This window comes from Apodemus sylvaticus, chromosome 1, assembly GCF_947179515.1.
Source record: "Apodemus sylvaticus chromosome 1, mApoSyl1.1, whole genome shotgun sequence".
NCBI lineage: Eukaryota > Metazoa > Chordata > Mammalia > Rodentia > Muridae > Apodemus > Apodemus sylvaticus.
The window spans coordinates 125,630,545-125,643,929 of NC_067472.1; the positions used below are offsets into that span (position 1 = coordinate 125,630,545).

The 13,385-nt window shown below is 37.6% G+C and overlaps 1 protein-coding gene across 1 annotated transcript in view; it reads right to left on the bottom strand.

The window, feature by feature from the left end:
• The window catches only part of Efl1 (elongation factor like GTPase 1), a 121,171-nt gene that overhangs the window by 107,045 nt on the left and 741 nt on the right, over positions 1–13,385 (bottom strand). The window contains exons 2-4 of the mRNA XM_052159492.1: positions 13,109–13,214; positions 10,831–10,898; positions 5,990–6,074 (exon numbers count right to left, since the gene is read on the bottom strand). Coding sequence (XP_052015452.1) covers positions 5,990–6,074; positions 10,831–10,898; positions 13,109–13,199 — 244 coding nt within the window. The 5' untranslated portion in view covers positions 13,200–13,214. The remainder of the gene's footprint in view (positions 1–5,989; positions 6,075–10,830; positions 10,899–13,108; positions 13,215–13,385) is intronic.

The window sequence follows — 13,385 nt, forward strand, 5'->3', positions numbered from 1 at the left end:
ATTGAAATGCTAAAGACAGATCCAGGTGATGCTGGAATCCAGAAAGCAGCCATGGCAGCAGGTAAGGAAGTTGAAAACTAAATAGCATTGCTAATGAAAGGCCAATCCATAAGAGAATTAATTTTAGGGATGGTAGAAGCTATTCTGGGGGAACAAGCAAAAACAACAACAAAACACTTATTCTAAATACTACCATTTTGTTTTCAGAAACTAAATTCAAGGTCCCAGGCACTAAGTAGAATGGGGATTTCCCTATAGCTGAACAGCTTCTGTTGTAAACAGTGTCTAAGTCCAGACATCTCAGGGACAACTCATAAGGAGACAACTGTCTTGAGCCCAGCCATCTCAAGGACAACTTCTTCATCTTGATGGTAGGGTCAAAGAAGTTCATGCTCCCAAGCCTAGGAATGAACATCTCTTCCACTTCTCCAAATGTTTTCTTAACTATCTGTTAACTGGTAAAGAACATAGAAAGTGCTGTTATCCAAACCAAGGTGCATAAGTTATAAAAATATATAACTAATTGCCTCTTATGTCAACTACAAGCAGCTGACCCATTCATTCCTTTGTCCCCTGTCTAGGAGAATGAATTAAGGACCTTGAAGCCAGGTGCCCGGTCTCCAATGGATCCTCCCAAGCTTAACACCGAATGTCAGCTCCCCCTTGCTTTGTATTCCTATCTTTTACAAAGAAAAGACAGCTTCTCGGGGACAAGGTTCAGATCTTGAAATGGCTGCCTCCCTGAATGCTCAAAAAATAAAGCTTTTGTTTTAAAGCTTCTCTCTCCGAAGTGAGTTTTCTTGGCTTCCTTCCTGGACCCAACAGGAGAAGTCATATGTAAAAGAATATCTGGAATCAGGTGTCAAATCATCTCGGAGCCTTGAATGGCAGGAGTCTTGAAGGAATTTAAAATAGGACAGAACTAGTAGCACTGGAGTAAGATTCTGGGTAAGAAGGCAACCCCATACCTAATTCAGACATAAAAATACGAAAGAAACTTAAGAAAAGAAGTGTGGTCAGAACGAGGAAGAGGGAACATCATTAGTGATGTTGAGGGTGTGCTGATGTTTGCCTTGGAAAGTCTGCAGAGGAAGTTTTGGTAAAGAAGTAATAGGAGGAGGTTCAGGGAGGTGTTAGAATCACAAAGGAATATGGAAAAGCCACCAAGAGAGGCCAGACCATGTGGCTTATATCTTGGGCAATGACCAAGGACAACATTGATGTGGGTAACACTGGCCACAAGATGTCTAGGAGTAATCCCAGTAAATCTGCAGTGGAAAGAAGCGAAGCTTCAGGAAGAATTAGTCGGAGCCTGGTCTAGCTTTCAACAGACTCCCGATCCAAGTGAACAGGCTGGAAATGTAATTACTTGGCCTGCTACTGTATGCTAGAAACTACTGTTCTTAATCTCTGAAGTCCAGTTTGCACATAAGTGAAATAAGGATGACCATCTCAGAGGGGTGCCAGGAGGATTGAACAAAGCCTGCATGAGGCACCTAGTTTGGAATTCAACTAACAAGTTTTATCTTAAGCCTGGCATTAACTGCACGCTTCACAAAATGAAAACAAACAAACAAACCAACAAAAAACAAAAAAAAAAAAAACCCACACAAAAAATCCAAACAAAAAAAAGAAAACCCAACATTGTCATAAGAGGGGAAAAATTAAACTTGATTTTTCAGTCAAAATGCACAAACAGGGAATCCTTCCCTCCTAGACTAACAGATAGGCAGGAGGAAAGGGAAGCCCGTGGGCCTTCTGTCGATGGAAGTGAGTGGCATGCCAGTTCCCAGTGGCTCAGTCTCTGAAGAGTTAAAGACAGGGAGAGCCAAAGGAAGAAAGCCATCATGGGTGTAAATTCTGAACCTGCTCACCACACTTACCCAGAAAAAACAACCTGCACCTGGGCCTTGTGGCAGAACGCTGCTGGGTCTCCCATCTCCCTAATCAAAGTAAATCTCAGCACAAGTGGCTGCCACTTGGGTGAACCCCAAGTGTCCCATATTAAGTAGCTACATGCTTACATTTACAAAGAAAAACACTTATGAACTAAACTCTACTACAATTTATTCTGCATAGAATTTTAGACATTTTAAAAAATTACCAAAACTCTTGTAAATGAAAATTCCCATAAGTACTCAATCAATGAAGCTGAAATGGTACTGGCCCCTAGTCCATCGTCCCACCAGACTGTCTCAGTCAGTGATATAAACACCAATATCAGCCCAGAACCAATAAAATCATAAGTAACAATGATATCTGACTAATGTTGGAAGCCATAAACTGTGTGCAGAGAAGATAAGTTATATATTTGCTTCATTGTATACACACAGGCACACATAAAATTCTGGCAGATTAAATATAAAAACTAAAAAAAAAAAAGAAAAATTAAGAGTGATTTGTTTTCCATTCTTGTATTTTGCTCAATGTCTTATAAGAAAACATACTATTATTACAAAAAAGAGACAAGCTTGTAAATTTATTTAAAATATTTAAAAAGACTGAGTAAAAACTGCAAATGTTTTGCAGTGGCAGTATTTCCTCACAGATATTCAAAACGACTATAAAATAGAAATGACAGCAATATGCCTTAAGAGACTACTCAAGATCAGTCCATGAATTTCAAGTTGTTTAAATTTTGAACATAGATACTATATGTGCATCCTAAAAGATTTCAAGGCACTGTATCATCTGAGGATATTGGAGAGCAGTGGTTCTCAACCTGTAGGTCACAATCTTTTGGGGGGTCAAATGACCCATTCACAAAGGTCATCTAAGACAAGTGGAAACACAGATATTTACATTATAATTCCTAAACATGGCAAAATTACAGTTATGGAAATATATGTTCCAAATATATTTGGAAAACAGAAAAATAATGTTCTGGTTGGGGTCACCACAACACGAAGCACTGTATTTAATGGTCACAATATTAGGAAGATTGGGAACCACTACTGTGGAAGTTTGCAAATTCTTGAAATGACAAGATAGACACATCAACATTATCTTGATATAAGGGACATGAGTGATGGGTAAAAAACAGAAATGTTCCACAATATAAGTCCAGTATTTACAACAAGTGCTGGTATAACTACATATTAGACTTCATTCCACAAAAGAACTGGACTTCTGGAAGATGCAAGACATAGGATCACTCTGATGGCTTTCAATCATTTCTAGATTGGTTTTTTTGTTTGTTTGTTTGCTTGTTTGTTTTAGTATAGGATAGAGTTTTTTCAGGCCATGGGGAGGGGAGTTAAGGGGTAGGAGAGGCAGAGAAAGGCAGAGAGAGGAAGAGAGTAGAGAAGTAGAGACCATGTGGAGAGAGGGTGCAAAAAAGCGGGGAGGGAGAAGAGCCTAAGAGGGCAAGAGAGAAGCTAAGAGAGTAAGAGAGGCAAGAGCCATTTCTAGATTGTTCCAAGATTGTTGTAAGCTTGTCCTTTTAAACTTGAATAAGACTTTCCTTTTCAATCAAAGGAAAGAATGAAAAAACAAATAAGACAGAACACATTTCATAAAGTGTCAGATCAGTAGAAAGGAATTAATATTTCATAAAGGTTTCTCAACTAAGAAGGCAATCAGAAGGGACGGAAAGAAGGTGGGCAGAGCAACCTATGGAGAGCCTTTAGCCACAGCGTCTCCTTTCCCTCCACCTAGGCCATCTTTAGGCTGTCTCGCCCTTATAGCATGAATACCACTCTGGAGAATTAGTTCTCAACTACAGAGAGGAAATGTATTCAGAGCTGAGAAAATGTCAGTCAACATTCCCAACCAATGTGGTTGATTAGGAAAATTATGTTTTATGTTATTAAATATGGTGAGCCCTGGCTTAAAGTCCGTCCGGGTTATCAGTCAGTGCTCACAGAGAAACATGTTTTAGATTTATTGACTCCAATTCTTACTGGTATGACTAGATGCCCACCAACTGAAGAAAAACCAATTCACAGGTGCAACCCCTGCAAGAGACTCTCGCATAAAAGAAAAGCCCAATCACATCTTAAGTCTATGTGTTGGGAACACAAGAAAACAAAGCAGGAAGTGAGGTAAAGGAACAGTAAGTGTGGGGACAAGGAGTCAGACACAGGTAAGTATAAGGAGAAGACTGGGAGAGTGGGCCAAACCTATAACATAAAAGCATAGATTAGAAAAAGACAACCAAACCTAAAGACAAGAGTAGAGGTCCAAAAAGGAACATTCAAAAAACTAACCTGATGTGGTCAGTCTGCCTCATATACACAGTCAACATAGTGATGCATGGCTGTAATTCCCTATGCTTGGGATGTGGAGGAGGCAGAAAGGAGGATAAAGAGTTCAAGTCTAGCTCTACTACAAACTGGGTTTCTGGTCAGCATGGGTTATGAGACCCTGAAACTAACAAACAAAATGTCACTCAATAAAAGTCTAATTTTTTTCAAAATTTTTCATTAAAAGTATCTCTAGTTCTGTATGTACATTCAATAAGCCATCCACCCTAACCCAAACCTGAATCTCTACTTTTCTACAACCTAGGAAGAAGCATGTACCTAGAGCATTTTAATGTCAAGCTTCTCAAAACCACAGTTTAAGAAAACATGATAGATTACTCAATCCCAGGGTTCTATAAACCATTTTCTCAGTCTCTACCAGAAAGACAGCAAGGATGGGAAATAGCTGAATTTCAAGGTATATAAGTAAATCTGAATAAGGTAGCTCAGGATGGTGAGAGTGAACAGAGACAAAGTTGGGGCACAACACCTAAAGCCTACACTAGAGAGTCTTGAAGCTAAAAGAATAGTGTAAAAATGGAAGGTGGCAAGGCACAATCTCCCCAGGTCTATAAAATAGCGTGGCAAGATCCCTGGGCCACAGAATGGGAAAGATGGGAAAGAGCCCCCTCCCCCACCCCAAATAAGAGAGGTAGCATTTAAAAACAAATAGGAGGAGGATTACTTCAAATACTACACACTGTAAATTGGTATGCTTCAAAGTTCCCAAATTAGTTTGCTATAAAGATGATTTGAAGACAGTAATGTCAATGAAAACGGCCACACATTACAGTGCCTCTCTTGGAGCCAGAGATACTACACTGAGAAGGATGAACCACAGATCACTCCATTAGGGAAATAACTCTTTATTATTTTCTTCAAAATATACATCTTGCATAAAGTTTTCTAACAGTACAAAAATATTTTGAAAAGCACAAAAATAAATAATTTGAAAAGTACAAATTTCATCATAATCCAGTTTCTGGAGATAACTATTAGAGGGGTTTAAAATGTATCTTGCAGAAGCCTTTCTTATTTGCATAATGCACATTCATACCTCACAGAAATGCTTTGCTTTTCTGTCTCTTAACATACCATTTTCTATATAATTATAAACATATGACCTATATAATTATAATTCTATATATTTAAGCATTCAATAGCTATATAATACTCTACAGCATGGATGTAACAATTCATTTATTTGTTTTCCTCTTAACATTTAAGTTTCTGGCATGTTTTCACTAATACAAAGCTTTGTGAATATAAACATCTCATGGCATTTGTTTGACCATTTGTGTCAGAGTATTAGGACATCCGCATTTGCAAAATAGTACTCATCAGAGTAACAGGTAGTAGTGGTCAGAGCAACCCACAGTTATATAACTAAGACTCCAAATCTCATATGCAGGCCATGGAGAAGAAGGATCCAGCCAGGAAATGGAAGGCTAAGGACCAGTCAGAAAGTCCTAGCTCCCGACTTTCCTCTGTGAAGAAATCCACAGTCACCTGCTGGAGGCAGGCAGCTGTGAACTGACAGTTCTTCCACCCTCAAGCCAATCAGAGAAGTCCCCATCTGCATCCCAGCCTGGACAGCCTGACTCTAACAACAGACCATCTGGAGAGGCCAGATTGAGATGCGTGGAACACAAAGCAAAGAAACCAAGGCATGCGGTTAATAAAGAAAGAGAAGGAGCAGGGCCCAAAGATGAGAATTAACAAACAACAAAACACAGAGGTTTTACCGTCTGCATAATGTAGTGAGATGGCGCTGGATTTCATGGTGATCCCTCTGACCTGTTCATCTTCTCTGCTGTCCATGTACCTTAACTAGAAAAGCACAACATATGTATCTTTACTTTCCAGTGACGAAAATGAAACATTAGAATGGCCTTAGTTTCATTTCAACATCTAAGCTATACAGCTCTCAGTTTTTTAAGTGGTAAGGTGTCACAAATGCATCCACACACCATGTTGCTCATCTACATCTCGGCCAGGAAGGATTCAATAGTTCAAGGAAATCTACAAAGAGAGCTGGAGTTCTTTCTGTTCCTCATAACGCAGCCTTGTTTTCCTATCCAGAGGTACTTGATGAGGTCAAAAGAAAGAGGGGGGTCTTTAAGGGCATTTTTCCAAAGTAACAGATTTTAGAAGTGCAAGGGTTTTTTCCTTGTTAAAAGAATGAGATAATAGAAAGTATCTACAATATCAAAACTCAGCAGATGGCTTTCCCAGAGCTTTACTACTTACAGAGAAGTACTACTTTACTACTTGGCACTCTATCAATAATTCTCTCCATTATAAATTCTTAACTTTATGTAGTCTCATCTCTTCCAATCAAAATCCTTGAGAATAACATGCTAATACAGACTGCCATGGCTTCTCATCCCACATGCATTCCTTGGTTTTCAGAAACACTTCCATTCCCACAGCTATTCTGAATAGCAAGCTTTAAGCCTTATATAATAGTAAATATACAGATGATAGAGAAATGATGGATATATCAAGTCACATTTTGGTGCTCACTATTAAGTTCCCAAGGCAACTATTTGATGGATGTACCTATGAGTCACTCATTATTATAAGATTCTCCTTCCTAAACCTACATTTACTGATCCAGTCTACCAGTGATGGACACATGCAAATTCACTCTTTTAAAGTAATGTGAGTGAGCTGATAAGTTTGGATTGGGACTGGAGAGATGGCTCAGTGGTTAAAAGCACTGTCTGGTTCAATTCCCAGCACCTACCAGGTGGCTCACAACCGATCATTAACTCCAGTTTCAGGGGATCTGTGCTGTCTTCTGGCCTCTGCAGCACTGCATGTACATCATGCAAAGACATACAGGCAAAACCATCCATATACATAAAGTTAAAATAAATTAAAAAAAGATTTTGGTATTATATCCCTTACACACTGAATCATTAAATTTACACATCTTCAATGCTATCAGGTATTTCCACATTTTTTCCTCCACAGTAGTTGGACTAATCCACACTCAACAGTGGAACACTGTCTCCATTTCTTCATGACCTATCTCAGCAATTTCTAAATCAGATGCAGTATTACATTTTTTACTTTCCCAGCATTTACTATCCTGACTTAGCTATGTGGCATTCTTCTTCCACTAGTATCCCATGGAAAGCCCATCTTTCTACATTACAGGTTTGCTTTGGATAGATGTTATAAATAGTCTCTGATTATTACTTATCAAAATGTTTATATGTTTCCTAATTAGAAGTATTTTTTTTACTTTGTGGCATACTTGATAAAAATGTTATTTATTTTAATGGAGCTGAATTACTCAATCTTTATACAGTAGATTTTTACCTTCTCAAGATATCTTCCCTTTTGGTCACAGAAGTAACCTTAATTTTCTAAAAGCTTAAGCCTTTCATAAATTTTAACAAATGCAAGTGGTTTTTGTTTGCTATTAAGTACAGGTTGGCCTAGTATTAGTTTCACATAACTAACTAGCTTCTCAAGATCGTTTACTGAAGTCATCTTTTCTCCAAAGACCTGACATGCCAGATCTATAAGCAATCGCGGTCTCACATATGGATGTTTTTCCAGTTCATCAGCCAATGTGACAGCCCAGCCAATTCCAACCCACCATGTTACAGACCATTCACAAGCTGTACCATCTTGTAAGACAAAACCCCATCCCACTCTTGCAAGTTTAAAATGGCATATTAAGGTATATCCAATTTAATTAGGGAAAAAAACTCAGAATTTTCCCCAATTTGCTAACTATATAAAACATAAAACTAGCAAGTTTTTAAATATTGAGTCTGCCAAAACAGGAACACAGTATACCTTTCTTATTTAAGTTTTCTTTTAAACAATTTTAGCCTAATTATATAGTAGATTTATAAATCTTTTGTCTACTTATTGCTATGAATTTCTTTTCATGACTTTTATATTCAGAATCATGCTAAATTCTTTACTTATATCCTAACGGTTTATTTATTAGTTTGGCCCTTTGGATCCCCTGGAACTGGCATTCCAGATGGTTATAAACCACCATGTGTGTGCCGGGCACTCGGAACCCCAGCCCTTCGCAACAGCAACCCGCACTCGTATCCACTGATACGAGTGCCCTTTAGATTTTACTTTTCAATAAAGTCATAGCATTTATTAGTCAACAGTTATTTCCTTTCCAGACTCACATTATTTTTTGCCTTATTTTTATAGCTATAATCTCCAAAACTTTGTAAATTAGAAGTTAAAATACAAACAGCGCAAGGATACAATAACCAATCTTACATATTTTTGAATAGAAAAGTTTTAATACTTCATGATTAAATTCAATCTTTATTGTAATTTTGTAAAAAAAAAAAAGTTAAGATTATCTTCTAAACCTACTTTGTAAAAGGGGCCTATCACAATGTCAGAATAGAGTTAAATTTTATTGAAAATTCTTTATATCTTTGAAATAATTTGTCCTTTAACCCATTAATACAGTCATATTTAAATCATTCTCAAATTCCTTGAGATACATTCAATTCAGTTATAAAGAACTAATGTTTTAAATAATACTAGTTTACAAGTTTGCTAGTAAAGATTTTTTTTTAAGATTTTATTCATATTTACTTTATGTGTGTATTTTGCCTACATGAATGTCTTGTACATCACATGTATAGCATCAACAGACCAGAAGTGTGACCCACCATGTGGATGCTGGGAACAGAACCCAGAACCCAGGTTTTCACAAGAGCATCAAGTGCTCTTAACCACTGAGCTGTAGCAGTAACGCTTTTATCCCATGAAATTCTCCTCTCCTCGAAAAGACTCCATCATCTACTCTGAGGACTTGTGGGTATGCCCTGTGATTGACAGGTATGCCCTGTTGCTGGTTTTTTCTCCTCTATAGTTTTTCCTATCTTGGGTAGAACTAAAATTATTTCTCCTTTTACTACCATCCAGTTAAATTAGAACAGGCATATTTAATTAAATATTTAAGCCATCAGGGCTGTTCAGTCAAAGATTTCCCCAACCAATGCAATTTCTTAAATGATCACAGTATTAAGTTTACTGGCGTGAAGTTGATCATTATATCCTAGTTCTTAAATCTCTACAGCATTTCTCATTCCTATTATCATCTATTTCTCATTCTTGATCTATCTTGCTGATATTATCAGTTCTATTCATCTTTAAGTCATTCAGTTAAAAGGTCTCTATATGTTCTACTTCATCTATTTCCGAAGTACAGTGAGTCACAGGAAATGGCATTAGCTGGTGAAGTACCAACCATGCCTCAACAATGGAAATGAAAAAGAAAAAGAAAGAAGAAAATGTTCAGTCATAGTGATCTCAAGTTGTTTACACTGTTCAATTTTAATTAGCAAACTTTATAGTTTAAAACAATTTATGTCTACAGAAAATTTATTAAATGCAGCAGTTCTCACAAACACCCTCCCAATGACTTCTCTTATTACTCACATCTTCATTACTGTGCAGTATGCTGCATCCTTACAACTGATGGACCAACAGTGATAGGTCACAAAAGTCCAGTTTATATCGGGGCGATATTTTAAGTGTGGCTATAAGTTTAAATTTGTTAGTTCTCATCTTTGGCTTCACTAGTGCTTTCTATAACACATCTGTTTTCTACCTCCCCAAATTACAGTTTATTTTCTTTCCTTTTACTTTGGTTACTGTCATTGAACACTTCATTACTAAGTCCAACCTGCCTGATGGCCTCAAATTTCCAATCCTATCTTCTGAGTCTCCAGTGTCCACTTTGCTGATTTAATTTTCTCTATTTTCCCATCACAGTATTCCTGATCAATCCTGTTGATTACATACTAGGTCCATTACAGAGAGAAATATCTCTTTATTTTGTTACTATGAAGAAAATTATTCTAAACTCTTTATACTTACAGGCAGAACACATACTCTTTCTCTTAAAAGTTGTTTGTATTTGCGCTTGGGTGCATGTGTGTGTGTGTGTGTGTGTGTGTGTGTAAACCTTGCGTAGAGGTCACAGGAGAATTAGTAGGAGTGGACTGCCTCACTGTACCCCACCATGTAGACCCCAAGAATCCAATGTAGAACATCAGGCCCCACATCGAGCACTTTTCCCTGCTAGGCCACCTCACCAGCCCCTAAAGTAGTATCTTCAACATGTTCCTCAAGCCTTTCCTTGGTTCTTGGTTTACTGAGGCTAATCTTCAAGATCTTAGGCAACTGACACATTCTGTTGGTCTCTACGCAAAAGATCCACTCAAGCAAGTACAACACACAGAAACTGGACTTTATTCTTCCCATTTTCCACCACATAATGGCTTTCTGCCTTACCCTCAAACCAGAGAACACATCCATCCATGAAAATTTGCAATTATGTAACAGCTGACTTGCCACATGTCACTTCTGCATTTATATAATATAGGATTAATACAGTGCAACAAAACGCAATATGGAAGTGAGCTTTTCTCAACATCTATTTTATATTAACTTAATGGGTTGTCAGTTCCTTCTACATGTTTACCTCACTAAAGGATAAAGCAAATGGATCATGATGTTATAGAGAGCTAATTAATATTCATCAAAATGTGACAAGCATTTACCAAATCCGACAACATACCTTGCCTGCCAGGCGGCTGGAGATGATTCCATTACTGGATATAAGACAATCAGCAAGGGTAGTTTTTCCTGTTAAAACAGCAGTAATTACAATAGATGTATTTAAAGGGGTTAGCATTCAATAATGCTACCTCCCTGTAGACCTCACCAATCTCACTTGAAAAGTTGTCAGATTAATTTTAGGCACAGAAATTTTCTTACGTTGAGGCAGACTTTATAGAGTAAAATATAATAAGACTTCTAACTGATGAGGCAAACCATTATGAGATCAAAATACAAACCATCTCTTACAATGTTTGTATTAGTTACTAAAATCTAGCTTTAAGAAATCAATCAAGATTATTATAATTTACCAATCATCCCACACAATTACAAACTTAGACTCTAAAAACTTGGGAAGCAAAAGGACAGCAATAGTGTTTAGCTCAGAAAGGCATTCTGGGTGAATCATCACCAGGAAACTACAACACTGTGGTCTTCTGTGTATTTACCTATATGTGATCCTGGCTGACACTTGCCAGTTAAACTGTTATTTAATAAGAAAATTATGTTGTTGTCGGTGGGGGGGGCTACAGTATAGTATCCAGTGCAATCCAGCTAAACCTGGAATCTATTGTATAATAAAAAGAAAGTCTTTACACAATCAGATACACATTTACAGTTGCCTTTATTAGAACATTCCCAAAGTTAACACAATTTCAAGCATCATAAACAAGTACCCATGTTTAAAGAATGATATGGGCATATGCAATTTCCACAGTTTGGTGGGCCTAACAAATGTTGAATTTTCCCTACAATACAACTTTCTGTAGTCTGTAAATATATATCTGTGGAATCTGCATAAACCAGAGACTAATCAATGGGACCTCTGAGATGTTAAATAATGTGTTAGTATATAGTCCTAGAACATCACTTTTCTGATGCACAACAGAGTAGAATTCATCTTAAGTACAAATATGGCAAACATATATCCATTAGAATGTACCACAAAAGAGGAGACTTTGCATTAGTAGGCAAGGCTGAATCCTTTGGTCAACATTGTTTGATGTTTGATATACACACACTAGTCAATCTGCTATTTAAGTCTCAAAGAAAAAAAACAATAAAGAAACAAAGTAAAACCTTTGGCTAGATCTCATATCCTCCAAACATGTACATATAAACCCATGGGCAGGCTAGTCACTTTATTAGTATATAAACCTCAGTGTCAGCTTAGTGATCCACCCTCTCTCCTCCTCTTCAGAGCTCATGTTAATGACAAGAGTCACCAAGCCTTTTAACCCACCCAAGCACCTTTACCAGTCTAATCTAATCTACAATTTGAGTACTTTGCCCTTGCTTTATTTTTTTTCCTAATGGCTCCCAACGCACTACTAAAAATGTTAATGACCATTTTCACTATTAAGTATTTCACCACTGGTATAGATTGTCATTATCCTCCTTTTACATAGGCTACACACAGACACTCAAATGTAATTTGAAAAGACCTCAGAGCTCCAGATGTCTAACCAGAGCTAGAGAACTTAATCCCTTCTTAGAGCCTCACAGGAATGGTGAGGTCTGTGACAGGATCCTGCCTGCTTCTTCCTCACTTTTAAAATGCTAAGTAGCTTTGGCTGCAACAGGATTCTAATGCCAAGCCGCTGCTACTAGAAGAAAGAGTTTCAAATGAAGTGTAGGCTCAGAATAAAGCAGATAGTCAAGGCAATGTCTATCAGTCCACCAACAAGCATGCGCACATCAGCTACACCCACTTTCTTCTGCCGTTTCCACACCGCCACGTGTACTGATTCACAGACCCTCAAAGGGCATGCCTTACAATTCTTTTTAACCAATCTGGCTACCAATCCTCCAGGTCTCAAAACTCTTATCCACCCCCACCCCTATCTCATCATGACGCCCTGATTTGTCCCTAAAGCCTCTCCAGCTGGGCAGGTGGCCTCATAAATATCTAGGTCCTGATAAATCTAAAAAAGCACTGCAAACTTAGCAAATGCTCACTCAATAGGAGATGAATTAAATGGGATTTATAGAAGATATATTCTACCAAGACCACAGGCATTTTACCATCTCAAAAAACTTTTCCATATTTTAACAAAAAATTCAAAAACCCTGTGTGAGACACTTGTAGACAATCACCCGTTAATCCATTGATTTCAAACGTTCTACATGCTTTTCTGACATGACACACACATTTCTTAGCAAGCATTACTTTCACCGCTCCAATGAAACAGAGACATTTCTTCTTTGTTAATAAAAACCAATTTTAAAAGTCTTACCGTGGTCAACATGAGCCAAAACACAGATATTCCTAATGTTGGCAGTGTTCTTCTGAAGTTGAATCATCTTATCAACACCACTGAGCACCATGGTTATTTCCTGTGACTAAAAATTAATTGCAAATTAAAAATGATACAAAACCTAAGGGGGGGTGCACAACAGCAAAAAACAAATGGACAAAACTGAGAGGTAGATGCTGAGGCTTACAAGGCACCTCAGATTCCTTAACTGAGAACCCAGTGAATGTTTAGCCACTTCTATTTCCTTCTGGCCCAG